This window comes from Dermacentor silvarum, chromosome 2, assembly GCF_013339745.2.
Source record: "Dermacentor silvarum isolate Dsil-2018 chromosome 2, BIME_Dsil_1.4, whole genome shotgun sequence".
Classification (NCBI taxonomy): Eukaryota; Metazoa; Arthropoda; class Arachnida; order Ixodida; family Ixodidae; genus Dermacentor; species Dermacentor silvarum.
The window spans coordinates 61056772-61081647 of record NC_051155.1 but is presented as its reverse complement, the minus strand read 5'-3'; the positions used below and the strand labels follow the sequence as shown (position 1 = coordinate 61081647).

Here is a 24876-nt window from a genome sequence, read left to right as displayed (position 1 = left end):
GTGTTTTAGAAGCAGTCACAATTTTTTGAGTGGGACTATTTCTTTAGTCGCGGAGGAATTGGCTGCTGCGCTTCGGTCAACTGGGCGGGGCCTCCTCCCGTCTTCTAAAGTTGTACCTGACTATAGGGATGTATAATTTCTGGACAACTCATGCAAATCTTGTATTTACGCGTAGCAATTTTCCTGTTCGGTTCATATTGATTAGCATCGTAGAACTTTTCTTTTTTGTGTGTTGCTCCTTCATTGTCACTATCTTATTCCCCCTCCCTCACACAGTGCTCCTTTTGAAGCCTGGGTGGTATATGAATAAATAAATACATAAATAAATAAACAAACAAACAAATAATGACAGTGGAAATATATGTCTCCCGCTCTTTCTGTTTCTTTGTCCACCACATTCTACGTTAGACAGCGCAAGCACGTCAGCCAAGAAAGGGAGAATGAATTGTAGCAGACGACCTGCGGACGCCAGCGAGAAGAAAATGGAGAAGCAAACGCGCCGCCGCTTGCTCAGGTGCAAGGACAGAGATGACGATTCTAGTCTATACCTGTTCCTGCGATGTTCTTATGTGGGACAGCCACGATTTCCGTGACGTCGATTTCTCTGGCGGCACTGAAATGCCACATAGAATCGCATGGCGTCGTCACGACGGAACGAGAGAGAGAACACGATAACCAGAATGGGAAGTGCCTAAGTGGAGAGGAGGTTGCCGCGGGGAGGCTTCTGGCGGGCGCGTGCAGGGGGAAAGAGTGCTTTCTTGGGAAAGGGTAACCATGGAGATGCCTCGCTGCACTCATCAAAAGCCCATGTATTCCTGTTACTTATTTTCGTGTTTTCTTTCGCAGGTGCTTTATGTGCTCATGTAGGTGCGTTTATGTTGCGCGTTACGTTGTGCAGAGAGCAAGCAGTCGACCGTATGCCCTTGTTCGCGTTCGCGCACCTTGTGATTCACGTACGAGACGAAGAAAGATCGTAGATTCGTAGCTCCATTGTTGTGCCGGCCCGTTTCTCAATCAGAAAAAGGATCCGGCGCGCGTGGTTACCTATGGCTGGCCCCCGCACAACATAAATATGCTCGCGTAGTGGGCACACCTGTGCAACGGTCCTGTAGCTATGACGTCATATACAACTGTTTGTATGCCCAATAGACAAGGAGAGCGTGCTGTCGGGTGGAGCACGAGCAGCGCTTATGGCACACGTCGGCAATGCGGAGCGCGTGGCCTAATGTAAGCACCGGTGAGCGAGCGCAACGTGAGGCTCAATCAGCACTGGTCGAATTGAAGGGCAGCTTATCGGCTCTGGCTAAAACTAAAAACTTAAACCTAAAAAAACCTAAAAACACATCTTCGTCTTAAATAACCACGTCGACGTCTCGCATTGTGCATTCGCCTGAACTGCAGTTAGCATTTCGGCATAACTAGCGTACGGTGCAGTGCTTTGCATGACGTCAAAGTTATGGCTTGTGCCGTGCATAAACGTAAACATAGCATAGGATTACGCATTGCATAACAAGACAATATAGATAATATTACACGTCGCATATGCTACTAGATCATATAATTTAAAAAAAAAAGAAAGAAAGCTTTACACAGACTACAACATGTGCGTTTCATCTGCATAGTTTTCGTTTAGTCCATGATACGACGCATCTTTTGTGTGTGGTACAGGTACGTCTGTACATTGTTGATCAAAGAACACTCAACACAGCGTTGAACAGGAAGGGGCTCATTCTGGAGCCGTGATGGAGTCCCACTGTGACCTAGAAGTTTGAGTTTCGTTGAAGCAGATATGAACCTTCGTACTTGAATCCTGATCCAATGTGACAAAAAAGCAGTAAGCAAATGATGAGATGAAAAAATTCCAAGTCCTTTTAAGTGCATGGTTTACGTAGGATTGGCGTGGGAGTTGAAGATTCGTAAGAAGGTCGCTTCTTTTTCACGGGGGTTAATTATCTGATTATGATGACGGTGGCGACAACTATTTCGACAGCTGTGATTATTGCACGGTGCGAGCGGCCATGCAGCAACCAAACTCGGTCACACGCTTCGTTTAACACAGCGTCTCTGCAGGAAAATTAATAAAGGCAAGCGATTAGCATTTAGATGGGCAATAATAGCATTCCGTCTGCCTGAGCCATGCGTGTGATTGATACGCGAGGGTGGAACGGACAAGGTGAAAGCACAAAATAAGAGCGGGAGCCCTCAACTGCATTTTAAATGTCGTCCCTGAACTATGAAAACACCCTCGCCTTACGTCCATGTGAGCTAAAGGGAATAGCCGCGCCCACGTTACGCGGTTGTGCTCGGTGCAATCTCTATTTTCCGTATGAATAAAACCTTCTTGGCACCGTAACCACGATTTCGCCCTTGTTGAAATTGCGTGTAGCTTCCGCTTAGTCTGTTTGGATGGAAAATGGTTTCACCCGCGTTCGCAGCTGCACTAGTGCGCGCATTCGTTGTAACGTGCTTTACAAGCAGGCTTGTACAAGGTACTGAGGCAATGTATTTAAGAAAAGTTACTATAATTATGAATGAGTAGAGTACTAAATAACGAATTCAGAATTGTATACGAGATACAGTATATGATCTTTTAAGTACATTTGAAATAACTAAATACTTTATTGGGTATTTACGCAAAGTGCTCGCAAAGTATTTACGGCCGAGTGCTCTCCGTTGTGCCTTTGAGTTGTGACCGGTAGGTCTAGGTCCTTTGTGTTTGCGGTGAGAGTGCGTTTCACGTATACGGCGACAACACCGACTTGCCGTTGTGCCTGCTCAGTACACACGATCACGTCGTAGCCGTTGATGGTTGCCCGTGTGGCGTTCCACGTTTCCGTGAGGCAGAGCACGTCCGCTTTGGTTATGACCGGGTCCCGTTCGATGTCCCTGGCATGGGCGTTGAGGGACCGGCTGTTTAGAAGCGCCATGGTGAATTCCCTTTCGGGGTCGACGTCTTCTTGGAAAGCGCGGAGGTAGCGCTGCGTGACGGTGTCGAGACGGTGGTTGTCGAGGCGTTTGAATTCGTCCGCCATGTTCTTGTCTATGTTGTCGTTCTTGTGGTGGAAGCGATGGTCGGCCGAAACGTTGGTCAGGTAGAGGTTTTGAATGTTAGTGCACCTGCTTAAGGCGACGTACGCGAGTTTCTTCGGATGGGTGTTGTTGCTGAACTGGCGTCGAAGCACGCCGACGGCCGCGTTACGCTGACGTTCGTTCTGGACGCTCCCGATCTTGCTCAGGTTGTTGTCGAACCAAAGCCGGTCGCACACGTAGCAGCTGTGCCCGAAGCTCCGATCGAGGAAGTCGCGCTTGAACCGCGCGTCAGCACCGTCGAAGGCCGGGCGTTGTAATGGCCTCGAACGTGTTGCTGCTCTGGCCGGAGGCTCGCGTTGCCTCGTCGCTTCGGGATCGGGAGCTGCCGCTCGACGCTGCCGTTGCGCTTCGACTTTCCGAGCCCGGAGTTGGGGGTCGGCTTGATAACGCTGACGTTCCACTTCGGCGTGCCGAGCCCGCGTTGCTTCCGTAGAAGTTTCCTGCCGACGTTGATGTTTACGTTTGGCTTCCCTGGCCCAAAGTTCGGGGTCCGCTTGCCGACGCTGACGTTTACGTTCGGCTTCCCGAGCCTTCCTCTGCTCCGCGGCGGTGGCGCTGCCGCTGCAACTAGCGCGGACGTGGACGTTGTTCATAGCGTTTCGCACATCGTTGCACAGAGAGAGAATGACGGAAGCACAGCGAACGCGCGCTTTATACTGCGCCGCGACACTTGCGCCGCCTACCGGCGTACTCTTAGAGAGAGAGTTATATGCAATCTTAGGACTAACGTTAAGAGACAGGAAGAGAGTGGTGTGGATCAGAGAGCAAACGGGGATAGCCGATATTCTAGTTGACATTAGGCGGAAGAAATGGAGCTGGGCAGGCCATGTAATGCGTAGGATGGATAACCGGTGGACCATTAGGGTTACAGAATGGATACCGAGAGAAGGGAAGCGCAGTCGAGGTCGGCAGAAAACTAGATGGGATGATGAGGTTAGGAAATTTGCAGGCGCAAGTTGGAATACGCTAGCGCAAGACAGGGGTAATTGGAGATCGCAGGGAGAGGCCTTCGTCCTGCAGTGGACATAAAATATAGGCTGATGATGATGATGATGATGATGATATGCAATGATTTGCTGCGCCACACCTGTGGCGGATAGGTAGAGAGGGAAGGAGGAGAGCGCACACCTGCGTAGGAAAGGAGAATGAGGGAGAGTTGCGCATGCGCAGTATGTGTGCGGACGCCGCAGAACGGACACTGCCCCGAGCATAAGATGCTTTCGCATCTAAAACTTGGAGGGCGCTTCAGCTTCGCCTTTAAGAGTGGAACGCGATAGCTTTACGCTAGCTGATTCCAACTTGAGCCTGCAAATTGCCTCATGTTATCACCCCAACCAACTTTCTGCCGTCCTTGACTGTGCTTCTCTTCCCTTTCCATCCATTCTGTAACCCTAATGGACCCCCGGTTATCTGTCGTACGCACCATATGGCCTGCCCAGACCCATTTCTTTTTACAGCGCAGCTGTCCATGGCTAGGATCCCGAGATTCCTTCGTGGCATAACGTCGACCGAAAACAACGGTGGGCCGATCCCGGTGGCAGTGCAGGGCAGAGCAATGGCTCGCACCCCCGTAACGTAGATACTACGAGTGACTCATCGCAAGCAAGAAACGGCTTGTATGTTAGTTTCCGCGTAACAGTTTTCTGGTATATTGAAATTACAATCCGACGCTATCCTGTCTGTAGGCTGTATGTAAGTCATACTTTACGAATTTCCTACGCATTTTACTTTGAGAAATTCAATTAGTTCAGTAACGCTTCTGCGCCAGGCGGAAGGCCTGCGTGGTTGTGGTTCGGGATATTTTTTTTTTTTCTGACGAACAAGGCCGCCGACGCCGACGCGAGATTCTCTGCGACAATGGGCCCTTAACAGCGTTAAAAAACCGCGCTGCAGCATTACCAGAAACACTCGTTGTGGATGCACACAGGACTGGTTTGATATAACAAATCTTGCGCAGTGAAGTTGCGTGAATATGGCTGATTAATTTGGCCCATGCAGATATGTTCAATTCCGCGGAGGCTGGGCTCTTATACACCGAGTTTCTCTTTCCTCAACCCGGCTGCAGATCGGAAGACGGAGAAGGCCTATTTCGTGGTATACTTTCTACAGATTTTATCATCATCAGCCTATATTTATGTCCACTGCAGGACGAAAGCCTCTCCCGGAGATCTCCAATTACCCCTATCTTGCGCTAGCTGATTCCAAATTGCGCCTGCAAATTTCCTATCTTCATCACCCCACCTAGTTTTATGCCGTTCTTGACTACGTAGTGGCGTGGAGCAGAGGTAGAACACCCGGCTTCTAATCTACAGATTTAGTTATTGTGAAATGTTTTCAACGTGATCTTTGTCTGTATCGATCAAAAGACTGCCTTCAGTATACCAAACTCAACATAGCTAGCTTCGGCTACAAGTTAAAGCTTCTCATTCTCAAGGTGCTCCTGTGACATCTTTAGTCAGGGATTATGCATTTTTCCAATTAGTGCATTACGTTTGCGCAATGCTTTTTTAGCCCATCCTGCCCAGTAGACGCAAGAAATAAAACCATGGATATTGTGATGCGTATTAATTGGCCCCTCTGCATACTCGCAGTGACTCCATTTCCCTTTGGGCTGCAAAGTATTACACACGACTTGTTTACTACAGACACTGCCCTGTGACGGTGTGTTCGACGTGCCACGCTTCTTCAGCAGTGGTGAACGAACAGTTTTTCTCCCCACATAATGCCTGCAGTCAGCAATTAACTTGTACGTACGATGTGAGTCAGTTATTCAGATTTCTTTATGAAAAGAAGAAAAAAAAGGACGGGACTGACGGTACCATAAATAAAAATTTCATTATGCTATGTATTAACAAGGACTCACTAGACGATGCACAAAAGATTGTGCTACGATCTTGACTACTTTCAACAATGTGTGCATCACCACTGAATACAATTTTGTGACTTTCTAACATTGATTGAGCGTTCTCTAGAATTGTGACTGAAAGGTATAATGCTATAACTTGGCGAAGCCGCGATCAGAGGCTTAACTCTAAGCTGTTAAGCATTTACGAAGAGATCTTCTTTTTTTTGTTTATTTGATTATTGTTTAAGAGGAACAGAACAATGTGGACCACAGGGCACTGCATGAACCGATATAGTGACTGATCATTGTTTATTCTTCTTTCTGGGGTCTTCCGTGCCAAAAACAGTTCTGGATATGAGACACGCCGTAGTGAAGGGCTCCGGTTTAATTTTGACCACCTGGGGTTTCTGTTCATTGTTTAATAGCTGAAATAAAATAGCTCATATAAAAATAGAGCAGGGGCAGAAACCCGACTAATAGACGACACGGGATTTGGAAAGATACTCTGGTTCACAATAACCTGGCTCCGGAATGGAAGCTGCATCTTGCACCAGGCAGTCAGAACGTGGTCGTGCGATTTCTCATGTCCCTGCGCAGTGTATTCCTCTACGTCACAGTGTGCTACGCTCGGTCGCGAGCGCACTCTTGAGCGTTACGCAACTCCACGTCTATTCTACTCCAGCGACTTATCGCGAAACATCACAACGCCCGGCAGCTATACGATCACGCTCTGTCGCTTACGTATGTTACTAGCTTCTAGCGTCACTAAGTAGCCATGTGAGCAGCACGTAACGTAAGGTCACGCATGAAACAAAGAAAACAACTCTCGGTTAGAGGTGTTGCGCAGGTTACGCGACCGAAGTAACGTAGATTCTCACGTACTTCCCCGTCCTGTAGGCAGAGCAATGGCCCGCGTCTCTCTCACGATTCCGCTCCAGCAGCGAATACCTATTGTCTTACGGTGTAACGGACCTCCTAGAGAGGCGACGTAGCAACACAAAAAAATAAAGATAACAAAAGCAACGCCCACTGGTTCAACGAGTGGTTGGACGCAAGCGAGCGGCGATCGGGTCATGCACGTCGTCGGCTCGCTCGCAGTAAACTCGGAGCGTGCACGTAACACACACAAGGCAGCGACAATCGCTCGGCCAGTGCAACGTCGAGCAAGGGGGTGGCACCAGTGAGCCGGCTACCAGTGAGCGAACAAGCATGTACGGCAGCCGAGCAGCCGTCTCTGGCTGGCAGCCGCTCACCGGGGGCTTTCTTCGTGACCAGCTCCGACGGACGGATACGAACAGTCGCGCTCGGCGAGAGGAAATAAAATGGCGAGTGCACTTGGCAGCAGCGGAGCACCGTTCTGCGGAACCTTTGGCTCGCGGAGCAAAAGCACAGGCGGTGAAAGCAGACGCAAGTACTGCCCTTCGCATTAGGGTCTTCGTGCTCTTGGTGCTCGTATATATGCTCGAATGCTTGTATGGTCCATTGTTTCTCCTCGCATGATGGCTGCGGGGGGAGCCTGGGAGGCTGCCTGCTTCCCCGCAACGTGCATCTGCCGGAAGGTGCGCTGCACGTAACAACGGGGTTTGATGTCACGTAATAGCTATGATGGTGAGCGAGATTTCGGGCCTTCAACTGCTACTTGGCGAAACAGATCGGCAACTCATACCGGGAGAAAAAACCCATACATATAAAGGGAGGGGAGCGGTAATGTGGCCGGAGAACGACGCACCTCGCACTATAGCACATGCATATTCAAGGGGCTGGCTTTAGGGACGGCATGTCTTTGACGCTCGCAAGTTGGTAAAGCTGCTAAGGACAGTAGACATCTGGATACAACCCTTTAAAATTAGTTTAAATTGGACTTTTTTTTATTTCCGTTCACCAGTACCTAGGCACCATGCAGATCAACGAAAAGCTGGAAAATGGCGTTGCTTTTAAATATAAAGCAAACAATTTCGCCGAAAAATACGTATTGTGATTCCTGTGAACGAGTATAGTGGACGAGAGATAGATGGAGGAATAAACGCTGATGTGTATTTCTTTCTCTCACATTTAGGGGCGGTGTTCTCACCCATAATGTGGTCGACACCCTAGAAGAAGGCGACCATGTGGCTGCAAAACATGGTGTATACCTGCAACAGAGACACTTTCCGAATCACCAGACGGCTATGCACTCAAGTGTAACAACTCATAAGGTCTAGCTTATGTGGAATCATAAGTTATCTTGAACTTGCGGTATACGCTGTACGTATATTTAGGCAAACGTGGCCGGGAACTTTTTTTTTTTGCATTGTCATGACTTTTATTATTTGTTTGTAAAGTAAAATATCTTGCCCTGGTGCACTACAAAAAAAAAGCTTTTATAGCATTGTAGCACAGAAGTACTCCAGCGCATATTCCCCTCTACGGTTGCCTGAAGCTGTTAGTTTTCATGTTGCCTACGTCACTAAACGCTTCCTGTCAGCGGGCACTTTCTATAATCACGGCGTTCTCATGTCCGCACAAAATCCACGATCCCCCAGGGCGTTTTCGAAACTAGAATCCATCGATCTGTGAGAACAATTTGTCCATGTTCTTATTTTCTGGATTTAATGAGTGTTTCTTTAACAGGGACGTAATGCAACACAGGACCTAGTAGAGGTGCCGTATGGCGGACGGATCTGATCGAATCAGTTTTGACATTTACCAACTGGGAATGTTTAGCGTGTAACCAAAGCTCGGCACACGACCGTTCTAACACACCGCCCTTCTCCATCTCCCACGTGACCGCAGTAGAAATTATTCGAACCCCCTACCTCACACTCATTAACAGAACGCCTTAGCCACCAGAGAAGAAGAACGTAAACTTTATTATCAAATCGATAAGATTTGAGTCCGGCGTATTTTAAGTGGGTCTGGGCACCCGCCGCGGACGCGGTTCCGAGACCTTGTCTCGAAGCGGCTTCCTCGGCTCGCTGGACGGCCCAGAGCTGTACTGTCAGGTTCGAGCTGAGGATTTTTCAGATTACCGCATTCGTTGTACGAAGATGCGCGCGCTAATAGAAGGCTCACTATAGCGCAAGAAGAACCCATGGAGCACATCCGTACCTCTCTTCTTTCTTTCTTTTTTTTGTGTTGTCATTTTTATTTTTTGTGTCGTCTGACCAAGTATGTCTAAGCAACTTGTACAGAAAATCCTATCCTCCGTTCTAAACTCCGCGAGCGAGCAGACAGAGTAAAGCGTTGGTTTCACGCTCTGAATACGCATCGCGTTCCCTTGCGCAGATTAGGCTGTTGCGCCTGGAAAGCTGTAGTTCTCAACTAACGCCATTAATCTCGATCATAAACAGGCTTTCATTCGTGTGTTGGGATTGGAAGTAACGCTCCTATAGGAAAGACGCCAACGGAATTGGTAACCAAAATTTGGCTAAAGCTACATTTCTCGTAAGAAAAACGACTAAATCAACCCAGTGCATCGTGTCCAACCACTTCTACAGGTGAAAGTTGCCCGGTGGAAGCACGTTACCCGACCGCTGACGATACGCTACCTCTAGTGCAACATGTAACTACGTTGAAGCGCGGCATATAAGCAGAAGGACCACTGCAACAATGTCAACGGGACGCGTTCTGCTGCTTCTACAGTACAGCGATCAGCCTTCCTTACTCACCAGCTATTCTTCGCATTCGGGACCTTGTCTTTCACACGGTCGTCCCCCTCCAGAGAGCGCCGATTAATTCAAGTCTCTCAGACGCCACTTCTCTGTGTACTGGTTTGTGCACACACGTGAGGGGAGTGTCCATTGACATAAACGACAGCGTGATCAACTGCCCTGCAACACTCATTTTACACGCTGTGCCAGACCCTTCCCACCAGCCGCACGAGAGCAGCTGGAGCACCAACCTTCCCGGCACAGTCAGTGTCGTTTTGCTGAACTGTTTCCTAGCCCAGCTGGCTGACTGTCGGCTGGACTTCGACTTACCCTACATGGAGACCATCTGTACTGTACATAACACTCTATATATTCAGTTTATTTCCTTCTCACCACCTAGCGCACTGCCTTATCGCGCTGCGCGCTTGGGCTGGAGCGCCTATAGTGGCGCTGCCATCTGCAACAGCGGCTCCACCCGATAGGACAAGAACAATGTTCCCAGCTCCGAGGCCCAGCTGACGCGTCTATCACCCGCTCCTGCCCCAGGGAGATTTTTGGATAATGCGGCAAAACCCATTTTACGATGACCGAATGTCGAAGTTTATTGCGGTTAGCAGCGAAGAAAAGTAGCGACGCACCGTACTGCCACCACAAAGACGCGTCCATGAGGAGTGCATGCAGCGGGGCTCCTCGGTCGTGCTTCCCTCTCGACGCGCTGGGTCATTCAGGGGCGCAGCTGCGAAGTGCGCGCATGGCGCTTGCGTGAGTATACATTCAGGCATGTTTGTCTGAATATATATATATATATATATATATATATATATAAATGACGCAGGGTTTGATTCCGGCCAAGCACCGGACCAATCTTTAGTGATTTTTTTTTCATTGAGGAGCTGCACATAGTAAGTGGCCCTCAGTTAAACAAGCTGGCTTCGAAGAGGCTAATTGAAGAGCGCCACACACCCGGTGGCTCATACCCAGTGAACTAGGTTGGCGTCAAGGATATTCAATGAAGAGGTGGACCTCAGCAGCGGCCGAAATCCACCAACGCAAGTTGGCGTGAAATCAGTTAAATGATGAGCGGTGCATATCCAGTACCACATGCCCAGTCACCCAAGATGGTACGCCGGTTGGCTTCGAACCCAGTTTCATCAACACAACAGTCGAATTGTCTACCCATTTTACGACGGACTGCCCAGTGATACAAGTTGGCTGGGAACTGGTTGATAGATAGATAGATAGATAGATAGATAGATAGATAGATAGATAGATAGATAGATAGATAGATAGATAGATAGATAGATAGATAGATAGATAGATAGATAGATAGATAGATAGATAGATAGATAGATAGATAGATAGATAGATAGATAGATAGATAGATAGATAGATAGATAGATAGCCCCCGTTAAGTGGGTGATGTACCCTAAGCATGCTAATCCCATTAGAAATGGGAGCTATACGAGAGCAGCAACGGCTCGTTCCGTCGTGGAACGTCCGATGCAAGTGTCATCGCTATTGCTGGTGACCCACTATCGGGGCCGGTAAGAACGTGCGTCGACATGAGATCCAGGAAAATTCCGCTCGCTGCAGACCACCGCAAGATATGTGTGCAAGGCGTCGTGTTTACATACAGTGTTGGCCACGTTGGACAAATCGGTTCGGAAACATGCCTCGTGCGCCCCTCGCCTATGCAGACATTTGTGCAGACAGTCGGAATCGTGACCATGGAAACTTAGAAAACGCAGCAGTGCTTCCTCTGTCGTGGTGTCTTTTGTTCTTAGTCCAGTCGTTCCAGGGTCCCTTACTTCGTCGGGCGCCACAATGCGGCCTCAGTGTTTAGGAAGCACGTCTTTCGCAAAGGAACATGAGAGGTGTCGAATCTTTTCTTTGTGGCACTGTGTGATATGAAGACATGCCTCGTAAACAAAAGTAGACGCTGCTAAAATTGTGCACCAAGAAAGCATGACTTCACGTAATCTCACATTGCAACTACGATTCACGACAGCACAGCAGAAGATAAGGCTCGCTGTTTAGTTTTATGGGTAGTCAAACGTCGCTCTAGGCGCTGAGAAATTAGTAAGTCCTAGTTTGTCCACAGAGTCAACGACAGTTTTGTCTGTGACACAACTTGCCATAAGTGCAGATGTGCAGTTCCAACAGTCACCCTACGCCTCACGCAGACTGAGACTCAAGGGTCGTTCTGTGTCTGAGTGAGTCGACTCACGAGCGAGTTAGCCGATCTATGCTGGAAGATGCGGTTTTTTGCGATAGGGATAGAACTCACACGATGCACATGAGCACCAACTTCCAAGTTATCTTATTCAGAACGAGACATCGCTCTTTAAGCACAGTCAAGCGACGTCATCACAGTGAACATGCTCTGAAGAGAATAACCAAAACAAAGATCGAATGTTCAGTGATCGGTTGCACACATTGATCAAATGCAGCCCTCTTGCAGCAAGCATTCGACACGAAATTCAAGTGGAACCCATTCCCTGCAATATGCACCAGGGATTTCATAAAGGCCAGAGACCGGTAAGAGCACAAACTTTGGGCCGAGTCTTTAGCAATAGCACATTGCACACACCCGGTTCTATGCACCGATATGGCCCAGTACGCACATAAACGGGTCATGTTGTCTAGTCGTACTAGATAATACAGACGATCCGAGAACTTCGGCCCCGCTCAACACTATGGTCAGCGGCACGGCTGCTCCTCCCCGCCTCAGCCATACCGGCACTCCATGGACTGGCTACAGTGGTCACTGGTTCGCAAACCACCCGCTGAATTTTCTCAAAAAAAAAGAAATAGTAACAATGGCGACGCCCTATACACACCGTATCTTCAAGTCATTACAAGCTCCGGTGTTACACAGGGTGCCTAACGTCTGCACTCCTGCCCTGGACGCACCTCTGTCCATTTTAATGAACGAGCGTGCTTATGCGGCTTACCGCATAAGCACGCGGACAAACTAAGACAAACTAGTACTTACGATTTTCTCCTGCCGAAATTTTTCCTTGGCAGTGTTTTCGCGCATGTCGGCATCTATCAACAAATTGTAATACCAGTGCAGTGATTCGTAGTAAGTTATGTAAATCACTGAATCTCATTAAATGGATGTTTGGGTCATATTTCTCTTGGGCCTGCATGTATGAGGACATTAAACACTGTAGGCGCAGATCCTAGCTTAACCTTTTCCTCTGATACTATAGTTGGTTCTGCAGGCCATTCGAACACACTCGCATGAGCCATTCTGGACCACTCCACCAGATGCGGCTTTCCGAAAGAGTCTTTGCAAATACGCCGCGTGTGAGCATGTCTGCCGGATTTTCTTGTCCTTGACAGTAACACCATTCTTCGGGAATTGTTCACTTGAAATTTCCCTCACTCTGCTCTTGGCGAACTGGTTCAGTTTATCGCCGCTTCCTCCGATCCAACTGAGAACAATAGTAGAGTCAGTCCACATAATACACCCGCCGCGGTTGCTCAGTCAGCTAAGGCGTTGCGCTGCTGATCACGAGATCGCGGGATCGAATCCCGGCGGCGGCGGCCGCATTTCGATGGAGGCGAAATGTAAAAACGCCCGTGTGCTTGCGTTGTAGTGCACGTTAAAGAACCCCAGGTGGTCAAAATAAATCCGGAGCCCTCCACTACGGCGTGCCTCATAATCAGAACTGGTTTTGGCACGTAAAACCCCAGAAAGAAGTCCACATAATACAAGGAAAATGTCAAAAATCCCACGCAGATCGGATGTACTTCAACAACCTTGCTCCGATGACTGCGCTCATTAGCTCCAACTTCGCCAACGTGAGCGTATTTATAGGTGCCACTCGGCATTTTGCTCCTATGAGCGTAGTAATGGACTCGCCTTGCAAGTTGGTTGCCTTCAGATATGCGCATGAACCATACGCTCTCACACTAGCATCCACAAAAATATGAAAATAAGCACGCTGACCGGCCGCCAGTGGGAGTACTGTCCAACGCAAACGACGCACCCAGACAGAACCAATGTATGTCTACACTGACACACTACATCATTACAGACATAGCAGAATACACCCCCCCTCCCCTCCCCCCCCCCCCCCCACACACACACATGATTCCCTCAACTGAGAACAAGCCGTCGTGCGAAAACAACTTGTAACTTATTCGTTTCCCTGTCTCCTTACACTTCGCCAGTTCCTACCCACACAATATCCCTCGTACTGTCGCTTCTGTAGAGCGAAGCCCACAGTGCATCACTGCAGCTGACAATACCCACACCCTGCGAAACGAGTTAACGAAACGACCATGAGAGCACCAAGATGTAGGCGGCTGCTTCATGACCTACACGACACGGATGTCATGACATTGATGTCATGAGTCCTCAGGCGTCCCTTTAGCTTCGCCTAAGAGAGCTTAATGCATTAGTCATGCTCATGGCTATTACTTCAACCATCAACTTTTAGCCCTTTCTTTCGCTTAGTACCACATCCGAACCCATTCAATTGGATTTTGAGTGTTAATCTTTTTTTCACTTAGTCATTGTCATTTTTCCGGACTCATGGTTATGACTATGACTTCTACCACCATCCGTTAGTGTTTCCTTCATTTAGTACCTACGTCCGACCCATTTCATTGGTTTCTGAGTCTTAATCTTTTTTCCCTGAGTCATTGTCATTTTTGCTCAGTCATGCTCATGCCTGACTTCAACCACCATCCGTTAGTGGTTCCTTCACTTAGTACCCACGTCCGACCCATTTCAGTGGTTTCTGAGTGTTAATCGTTTTTCCCTGAGTCATTGTCATTTTTGCTGAGTCATGGCCATGACTATGACCTACCACCATCCTTTAGTGTTTCCTTCACTTAGCATCCACGTTCGAACCCATTTCAGTGGTTTTTGAGTATTAATCTTTTTTCGCTGAGTAATTTACGTTTTTGCTGAGTCATGCTCATGACTATGACTTCTACCGTCATCCTTTAGTGTTTCATGTGCTTAGTTCCCACGTCAGAACCCATTTCAGTGGCTTTAGGTGTTAATCTTTTTTCCCTGAGTCATTGTCATTTTTGCTCAGTCATGCTCATGACTGACTTCTACCATCATCCTTTAGTGTTTCCTTCACTTAGTGCCCACGTCTGAACCCATTTGTGATGATTTGGTTTTCCTAAGTTAACAAGGGGTTGTTTACCCGGGACTGGGAGTGTATTTACACTTGCATGGTTCGAATTATTGCGATCACCACTGAGACTAATTGGCAGTGGGGAAAAGAAACAACGAAGCCGATTGTTAGCAAGACATGAACATATAATTAACACAAACTGTCACACACACGCCGCCTTCCCTCTTCTCTTTTTCCGCTCGCTCTTCCTGCACCCGTGTGTCTTCGTGATTGGCTGTTGGCCGAGGTGCCGCGTCAGGCGAGCGCGCGCCGAATCCCGCCATTCTTTTTCTTCTCTTATAGTCACTGGCCGTCCGCCGCACCAGACACGCGCACTGAAGTCTTTGTACATGACACCATTTCAGTGGATTTGAGTGTTAACCTTTTTTCGCTCAGTCATTGTCATTTTTGCTGAGTCTTGCTCATGACTATGACTTCAACCACAATCCTTCAGTGTTTTCCTCACTTTGTACCCACGTCCGACCCATTTCAGTGGTTTTTGAGTGTTAATCTTTTTTCGCTGGGGCATTGTCACTTTAGGAGGCTGTTTCATGACCTACATGACACGCATGTCATGACATCATGTCATGACCTATCATTTATGTTAGTTATACACTCTCGCCATACTGTGCCGATAAAGTTAACGAAACGACCATGAGAGCACCAAGACGTAGGCGGCTAGATAGATAGATAGATAGATAGATAGATAGATAGATAGATAGATAGATAGATAATAGATAGATAGATAGATAGATAGATACATACATACATACATACATACATACATACATACATACATACATACATACATACATACATACATACATACATACATACATACATACATACATACATACATACATACATACATACATACTGTCAAAGTGGCAAATGTTCGCCAAGAAATGCTTCGCATTTAAAAAAGGACGTTAAAACACACAAAATATATAGCTCTTAGCCCTTAAGAAAGTGGTCCCGTCTCTAGGGCTGGTGGGGCCAGTCTGGCCGTGCCACGTTTCTCGAACCGCTGTTTCCCTCTTCGTTGTCGTCCCCCAGGCCCGTGAAACACCACCTGACACATCGCAGCGTGGTCACCGGGTCACTTTCAGGAACCGAACGAAGGGAGTGGTTCCTTTGTCTTGCGCACAGCTCGGAGTCCGCGGGGAGTCAGTGAAAGAGAAAGCAGTAAAGAAAACGAAGGCTGGCTTCCCTCTTGAAAGTCCGGCCGCGCGTTCACGATGCGCACAGAACAGAAAGCACGTACTTATTTTACACACTTCAAGTTTTCGGTATGCGTTGCCCATAAAGCAGCCCCTATTTCTTCTAAATACGAGAGCTCTGACGTTTTAATGCGATAGGGTTAAGGGCCCGGTGTCGCAGGAAATTTGGTGTCGGTATGGGCGTCAGCGGAGTTTTCGTGAGCGAAACTTTTCGTATATATTTGTGTATATGTATATGTATATACGGATACGCCACACCTTTTTTTCTTTATTGCATTGGTATAGCAGTCAACCACGTAGTGACAAATTCGTAATTTTACAAATGCTTCATATGTAACAAGCATTCCATACAGGGCACCCAATCGGGTACACACGTTTTAACTTTTTTTCATTTCGATAAATGAAATGAGAGACTCGCGAAAGTAATCTATAGCAGGGCGAGCATTAACGTCTGTATGGCGAACAGCCATGCGTGACGTCCGAATACTATGCAGAGCCAGTAACATAGTAATATCATACGGAAAACCATCCTCGTTATCAACCATTAGGTACCTTATTCCCTGTGAATCCAAAGGGAAATCCTTCTTTAAGGTCCTTTGCAGGACATCCCAGAAGAGCATGCCATCCCAGCATTCCAGAAACACGTGTTCAATCGTTTCAGGTTTGCGGCACAAGAAACAGTGGTCTCCCCACGGAACCAAGAATCCCTTATCAGAAAGCCATGTCTTAACTGGCAAAACGTCTGCATGTAATTTAAAGAAGAAAATTTTCATCCAAGGACGCACAGGCATGCTTTTTACACGTTTCAGCACTTTCCGCCATCTTCCTCCAGAAAAATGAGTCCGGTACAATGGAATTGGGAGAACAATATCACATAAATCATTATACAATTTTTACGGGACACTGCGCTTAAATATTCAATCGAGAAACGGGCCTCCAGGAAGCGGCACGACTCAAAAACTTCTTTAAGGTAACCCTGTAGTCGACCTTCCATTTTATTGGAAGAGATGACAAATTGGGCAAAGCACTGACTAGTCGTACTTAGCAAACTTGTTATATGACGTTCGGTATATGCGGGTTACATTGCCACACCATTCTATCACTAAAGTTGCTTACACCTTGTCTTACATTCTTGACGAAGTTATTTCACGGAAATTTGAGAACGACAGCCCACAAACAAATGTCCTGAAACAAAACACCGACACCGCACGCCTTTTATGTTAAATCTTCCCAAACTGAAATATTAAAAGTGCAAATCAATAATAGAAAGCAGACAATGACGTCATTTTTTGGCTCGGCTGGCATCGCCGGGATCAACACTACATTTGCTAGTAGGTACAGCGTTTGACCGCTGGCGCCACGCTGCGCCGCTCGCACGTACCGCGTTTCTAGGTGGTTCCGTTCACCGAGGGCGCTCGAACGCAATGATATGGTTCGCACGAATGCAACACTTGGAAGCGTGGCTGTATGGCTGAGAAGAAGAAGAAGCCGGTTCGAACGGCCACGTCTGCGATGAGCTCTGCTGGAAACAGCGCATCGGCCCTTGGCCGAGGATTCCACCCCCGTCAACTACTGATTCCGGTAATTATAAGGTCGTTCTCCCTCGTCTACCAACTGGCAATACCGTTCTCAACTCAGTTTTCCTGCATGCTGACCTGGCAGGGCGGCCATATCGTGCCCCAGACTTTCGCGATGCACTCCTTTCAGTTCTGAATGCAGCTGATATCCTCGGTGCTGGACAGTACCAGATGAGCCATTTGTGGCTAGTAACATGCGTTAATAGCATCGCGAAGCAGAAACTTGTCGACAAAGGCGAGCTGCTGGTGAAGGGCCTCAAGTGCCTTGTCATAGACCCAGAATGCAAAAATATCAAGATGAAGCTTCTTTGGCTTCCTCCACACCTCGAACAGCGACGGATTGTTGAAGCGCTAGAACCTTATGGAACAGTGCAGTCTATCACGAGAGAAATGTGGCGGTGTGACGGCATGGAGGGCTGGCAAATGACTAATCGCGACGTGGCGTTTACACTGAAGGACGGAGTCTCTGCAAGTAATCTGCCTCACCTATTGAGCATATACGGGCACCAGTGCCTCATCTTGGTTCCTGGCCGACCACCACTTTGCCTACGGTGCAACAGAGTCGGACATATCCGGCGACAATGTAGGACACCACGCTGCAGCAACTGTCACCGCTACGGTCACATTGCAGATGCATGCATCGGAACCTACGCTGACAAGCTTCGTGGAAACAGACCAGCTGAGGATGAGACCATCACCGATCATCTAATGGATGTGAGCGAGGTTGTGGATGCGACCGGTGAAACACCCGCTGAAGCTCATCGACAGGAAGAGACAAAGCCTTCATCGGCTGACGATAGCCTTAGCCCGAAGCCTGCCGCTGTGGAGGATAGTAAGTTGCCTGACGAGTCAGTGGTATTAGCTTTAGATTTGTGTGTGTTTATGCCCCGAACAAGCTACGTGAACGAGAGTGTTTCTTTTTATCTATAGAACATCATTTGTCTACTGATCGTGCATTGGTCCTTTTTGGGGACTTCAATTGTGTATGTAATGTGCAAGATCGTGCGTCATTGAGGCTGAGACGTGATCCAAGTAGTGATGTGTTGCAACGCCTGATGTGTGATTATCAGCTTGTGGACATTGGGGAACATGAAAAAGCAGGGTGTCGCTACACGCATTTCCAAGGTATCTCGCATGCAAGGCTTGATCGAATTTACGTTTCGCTTAGCGCCCTATCACTTATACATGGTTACACTGTGCACCCTGTGTTCTTCAGTGACCATTGCCTAGTCTCAGCATCTTTTGGTAGCCGTCGATACCAAAGCCGGCGTATGTGCTGGGAGTTGTGGAAATTTAATAACCAACTCCTTTCGCGCGATTGCTTCCTAAAGCGTGTTACTGAGCTTATAGCTCATCTGTCATGTCGCAAGGACTTGCCTCTTTTTGCTGTTTGGGAATTAATCAAACAGGAAATTAAAATGATAGCTATCGAAGAATCATCAATATTGGCCTTTGAACAAAAGAATAACTACAGAGAATTGTATAGACTTCTGAAGGAATTACATGAACTTGAATGTCTACATCCGGGTGAATATATTGATGATATTCATAACACCAAGGCGCAGTTACAGGTTTTGTACGCAGAAAAATACAGAGGTGCACTAGTGCGTGCGCGAGCGCAGCGTTTTCTAGAAGAACAGCCATGCAGTAGGTCCCTAGGTGATGAGCGCCGACATGCGCTGTCTAAACAAATCCTAGAAATAGACTATGGTGGAATAGTTGTTAATGAGCCGACCCTCATAACTCAAGGGTTTTTTGAACATTACCAAAATTATTTCGAGGCCATAAGCCATTGGATACATGTGTGTCTGCCACCAAATTTGTATCCCTGCTGCCTCAGTTAAATCAGGACGATTATGATTATACAAACGATGACATTGATATTAATGAGATAACTGCATGCATAGATTCATTAGCGAAAGGCAAGACGCCTGGCCCGGATGGCCTTACTGCCGAATTTTATCAGTGTTTTCGTTCCCTCTTGTCCCCATTATTACTTCAGGTGTACCGTGAAGCCTTGGAGGTAGGTTACCTACCTGCCACAATGTATGAAGGGCACACTGTACTCATAGCCAAAAGCAATGATGAAACTAAATTGCAAAAAGTGGACGGATACCGGCCTATTTTCTTATGCAATGTGGATTATAAAATTTTTACAAAAGTATTAGCTAACCGTTTACAAGTCGTGATAAGATCTGTGGTAGGTGATCATCAAACCTGTGGCATCAGAGGTCGGTCCATTCAGACCAACATTCATGTTGCGAGATCTGTGCTTGAGTGTGTAGCCGAGGGGATTGGACAGGTAGCAATGGTACAGCTAGATCTGGCTAAGGCGTTCGATAGGGTGAATCACTCGTTCCTGTTTGGTGTACTGGAGCATATAAATATCGGATCCCAGCTCCTTAAAGGTGTCAAAATATGTTATGCTAATGGCTCAACGAGGTTGATACTGAATGGTTCTCTCTCCGATCCGATTAGGCTTTTATCATCAGTAAGACAAGGATGCCCTTTGTCACCGCTTCTCTTTTGCCTGTATTTGGAGCCACTTTGTATGAGCATCCTGAAAGAAGAAAATTTCCAAGGGTTTAAACTGCCGTCGAGTGAGATTCGGGTTCTTGCATATGCAGACGACGTGGCCTTCTTTTGTACTGATAAAAAGAGTGTAAAGACTGCTCTCGCAATTACAGAAGAATATTGTGCGGCTTCTGGTGCCAGCATTAACTTTGAAAAAAGTTCAGGTTTTTGGTTTGGACTATGGGCCACAATGCCATCACATTACGCAGGCATTCAATGGAAAAATTATCTGTGCTATTTAGGTGTACCTCTCTCACAGTATAGAAATAGCAACAGTCATTGGTCGGGGAAAGTAGGGAAAATACAAAGTGAATTCATGGCGAGGACGGAATTTGTCAATGTTCAGTCGTGCTGAAGTGTGCAACGTGTTTTTAGTTTCCCGTCTCATGTATGTGCTGCAAGTACTACACTGCTTTAGACTTCGTATTCAGGCACTGCATCGCGTATTTGCAACATTTATTTGGAGCTCGAGTTGCGAATCCATGCGGCGCGATAATCTGTTCGTCCCTCTTGAACGAGGTGGTTTAGGATTAGTCCATCTCTTCGTCAGGCAAATTGTTTCTCGTCTGTTTTTCTTTCGAGACAGTGATCATCCCTTTTTGCGTGAAATGTTACAGCTCCGATTAGCTCATTATCTTCCTGATATAGTAGTGTCATCAGATGCCAAAGATGTCACACAGGCTCCTTGGGGCTTTCTCAAGGAGGTTGTGGATTCATTCCTTTTCTTGAAAGTTAGATTCGGCCTGGAGTACATTTTCACTGCGAGTCGAAAAGAAATTTCTGCTGCACTGGTGTATTCGATTTTCCCAGATCCTTTGTATCGTGCACCTTATTTAAATCAGCCTTATCAGGATGTACTTAGGCGGGTCCGTAAAATGTGTATACCTCCTGGAGCTAAAACATTTTTCTTTAAACTGCATACGGAAACACTTCCTGTTAAAACCTGGTTGAAGGCGAGGGGCTGCTTCGTGCCATGGTCCACGAACTGTCGACTGTGTCCACGTGCTGAAACTATAGATCACTGTTTTATAGACTGTACAGATGCTATATTTTTCTGGGACATTCTCCAACGGACGCTTAAAAAGGACATTGACATCACTCCATACGCAATTAGATTCCTACCGTTTAAGATTAGTGGCGGTCCTCCCTATGACATGTTCGTAGTACTGGGTTTGTATAGCCTATGGAGAGCTAGAATGTGTGATCGCCATGCCGAAAGCCCGCGATCTACAAGATCATTCTTTCAAGAAAGTGCAGCTTATATAAGAAGTGTGTACGCCGTGCAGGAACCTCCGCCTGACTGGATGCACTTGTTGGACGCATGTGTGTGTTTGCCCGAGTTTTAAGTGTGTAGCTATGTCCGCACTGTAATATACCTTCCACTTTATTTTCCATGCATTAAAGAAAAAAAAAAGTGGCTGTATGGCTGAGTGGTTACGGCGCTCGCTTCGGGATCTTGCGTACGCGGGTTCGAAACCCGCTCTGGCTACTTTTTTTTTCTTTTTCACGCTTTCCCCTTTTTTTTCTCACTGTTTGCCAGCGCGGTCGCTTGAACCGCGGCGCCACTGCGGCAGCCGTGGTGCCGGGCGCCTACGCGAAGCGGCGGTCGTTGGGGTGTTGCGGAGCGCAGCGTAGCAACACCCCAAATAAAATAATACTGCTCCAGTCAGGTAGACTGCTCCCTGCCTGATAGTGAGATTATATTTGGATCATCAAAACAGTGATGCGTTTATAATACCACCGATCCCAACAGCAGGCTAAGTCACCACCAGCCCAGCGTTTACTCCGTCAACGCCTCCTCCGTTCCAACGGCGGCGGCTCGAAACATGGTACGCGCGAGCGGCGCAGCGTGGCGCCAGCGGTCAAACGCTGTGCCTACTAGCAAATGGAAATACGCTCCCCGGGATCGGCTCACGCTAGAAAGCTCGCCTTCGTGCACAGCGTTCGCCGCCAGCGTTTCCCAGTAAACATTACGGTTACAGAAGCCCCAGTTGCCGGGAAGCGTGAGAAGCAGTCAGCGATCTTTGAATGTTATCGCGTTTCACTCTTAAAGGCGAAGCTGAAGCGTCCTGCACACTTTTTTTTGCCCTTTCAAGGAAGCGGGGAAACTTTGTAAGCGTTTCCTATAGCACCTCTAACCTGGCCGATAACGATGGTATAGCATTTTCTGTTTCACGCCTAAGCAACAAACCCGTGCTCTTCAAAATTTGCGTACATATCCTCCTTAACACCGTCCCCATTTCATCAAAATATAAACTTCGTGAGTAATGCAGTCTCTTCTTTAATTCTTTTTAGAAAAATGTCGCAGTTTCGCCCTAAAGGTGAAGCATCGATTGCGATAGCAAATTAGTAGAGCGCTATTTGGAGTAGGGATAGTAGTTTTATCGGCTGCATAGACTTGAACGCATTGGCTTACTAACTGAATTAACAATCGTGGTGTCAGCGCGCACAAGCAAACATGAATAGACCACACTGAATGACCGCAGCCAACGACTGTCAAAACACTGGCAGCAAGCGCAAGTTCGCGCGGTCTATAGCTTCAACGGAAACTGAGCGGCAAATGCACAGCCCATACAAAGGTCAGAGCCGTGTGGAGATAAGAGACGGTGCGGGCGACCGCCGGGCAGAGAACTTGTTGGCAGAGGAGAAGCTGCCCCCTCCCCCCCCCCTCTTCCCGTTTCTTGCTTTCGCGTGGGAGATTGAGTGGTAATGTTGAATTCCAATGGCGGAGTCGGAGCAAGTTTTTCTGCTCGTTTCGGAGCAAGTTTGTTCCAATGACAGAGTGAGGGCGAGAGTAAAATGTTCCAATGAGAGAGTCGGAGTGGATTCAGAGCGGGAGTGACTCCGTGGAGCAGGAAAAGATGCTCCGCCAAAATCGGCGGAGTGGACCGGAACTCTGCGTGACGCATTTCCTTTACCACGTTTGTCCGCAAGAGGGGCGCAGCCGCTCGCGACTCGCGATGGTAATGGCGGACGACATGAACGGCTCGGCTAGTTTGGCAGAGCGTGCGGCATTGCTTCTGCTACTCGATAGCGACAGCTCCGAGTCGGAAAGCTCAAGTTGCGACACGAGCGATTTCTCGGATAATGACAGCGACGCTGAAACTGCCGCTTATGAGCGGGAATTCGACAGGATGTTCCGCATTCCCGCGAAGAGGCCCAAAGTAAGCTTCATCGAGGACGTCCTTCAAGCTGCGAAGACACCTACCATGGTTTGTCCATATCCTGCGTGCTCACCATAGCAAACAAAAGCTGTTGCACCCTTAATTGGCAAGATATCCATCCACTTTGCAGTTTTAATTGGTGAACGGCGCTGAAAAGCGCCGTTCACCAAGACAAGTCAAGTGATCGGTGCGGCGGTGCTGGGAGCAAACAGCGGAAGGGAATGACAACACGCAAGGTATCCTGGGTAACTTGGAGCCCGAAGGATAGCACTTCCGCTTCCGCCTTGCTCCGGCGGCGCAGGTTGTGTTCCACTCGCGGATTTGGAGGCGTTGCTCTACGCCAAAGTCGAGTGCTCGCTCGCGGAGTCCTTCGGCTGCTCCGGCTCCGCCATTGGAATTCAACATAAGATACGCCTTTGGCACCGGAGCACAGCGCCGCCCCGCCTCCCTCCCTCCCATACCCCAACGGCCTTTCGCGGGACGGTCGCGTCTGCTTTCCGCCGTGCGTTCGCCCTCCGTGATAGCGCGCGTCCCCCGCGCGCTTTCGCTCGCGCATACGGCACGCGGCGACGATTTTATCGCCCTTGGAATGTATACGGAACCTCACGGCGACGGCGACGGCATAAATCCGGTTGAAGTGTCCATAAAATTGCTATCGCAATAAAACTGTGTAAACATGCATCCAACGCTTTCAGCGCTTCTAGTCGCATTAACAGCTTCGCTGTAAAACTCCCATCGAGCGTGACTCTCGTGCAGCGCGTGCTGTGGTGCGTGCCATCCAAACCAAAGGGGTTTTAAAATAAAAACTCCATGAGCCAAACCTCCTTGGCGCCAGCTTGGCTAGGGACGAACGCAGTAAACTGTTCCCCACCGTAGTACCTGCGAAAAAGCAAATAGTCTCCAGGAACAACACCATGGCATATTTTACAGCGAAGCTGTTAAGGGCTCACTCTTCGATGGTCGCGTCCTGCAAGAGAAAAAAACTCTCATTGGCCGTATGCTGTATGTGTGAGTGAAAGCGCGCGAGGGCGAGGGACGCGCGCTTTCACGGGGAGCGAACATACGCGGGAGATGATGATGATAAGTGGTTCTTGAGGGAAAGGGAAAGGTTGGCGCTATCTTCTGCAGCCCTTGAGGGAGCACGGCTCAGCGCCAATACGCGGGAGAGCAAACGTAACTTATGTGCGAGTGAAAGCGCTCGAGGGCGAGGGACACGCGCTTTCACGGGGAGCGAACGCACGGCGGAGAGCAAACGCGACTTCCAAGTGGAAGGGGAGCGGTGGGCGAGGAGGGCATCAAGGCATCCTAGACTGAGCGTGTGCGTGCCCGCTCTCCCACTGTGGCGCATGCGCGCAACCCTGCCGCCCTCAGCCGCCTTTCCCGCCGACTCTCTCTGGGCTCTAACAGTGTCGACAACGGCGTTTAGCCGTTCCGTCACGTAGTTTGTAGTTTGTGGTTTGGCAGCGGTTGTGTGCGGTCACACAAACAACGCGCACAACTGCTGTCGACGGCGGCGGCGTTTTGCCCGCGTTCGCACCGAACGCGCGCGGCGTTGGTGACGTTTATGAAGAACGGGCCAACCTTTGCCGTACACCCTATGGCGGTGTACCGTAGTGACCATAAGGCAGGTGTACCG

At 48.3% G+C, this 24876-nt stretch overlaps 2 protein-coding genes across 2 annotated transcripts; both read left to right on the top strand.

The window, feature by feature from the left end:
• Positions 1-7434: 7434 nt before the first annotated feature.
• Positions 7435-19515, top strand: LOC125943424 (uncharacterized). Its single transcript, XM_049662732.1, has 4 exons — positions 7435-7494; positions 9789-9912; positions 17633-18334; positions 19505-19515. Exons 1-4 carry the CDS (start codon positions 7435-7437, stop codon positions 19513-19515), a joined length of 897 nt encoding a protein of 298 aa, XP_049518689.1.
• A 932-nt stretch (positions 19516-20447) lies between these two features.
• Positions 20448-21593, top strand: LOC119440955 (uncharacterized). Its single transcript, XM_037705741.2, has one exon. It carries the CDS (start codon positions 20463-20465, stop codon positions 21420-21422), a length of 960 nt encoding a protein of 319 aa, XP_037561669.1. The 5' UTR covers positions 20448-20462; the 3' UTR covers positions 21423-21593.
• The last annotated feature ends 3283 nt before the right edge of the window (positions 21594-24876 follow it).

What these genes read in the sequence shown, in the direction of transcription:
- LOC125943424 (XM_049662732.1), top strand. Translation starts at nt 7,435, where the DNA reads ATGGCTGCGGGGGGAGCCTGGGAGGCTGCCTGCTTCCCCGCAACGTGC. An exon ending in CAACGTGCATCTGCCGGAAG is followed by an intron (nt 7,495 to 9,788) that starts GTGCGCTGCACG and finishes CCTTCCCACCAG; the next exon opens with CCGCACGAGAGCAGCTGGAG. An exon ending in ACCCTACATGGAGACCATCT is followed by an intron (nt 9,913 to 17,632) that starts GTACTGTACATA and finishes CACTCCTTTCAG; the next exon opens with TTCTGAATGCAGCTGATATC.
- LOC119440955 (XM_037705741.2), top strand. Translation starts at nt 20,463, where the DNA reads ATGTATGTGCTGCAAGTACTACACTGCTTTAGACTTCGTATTCAGGCA.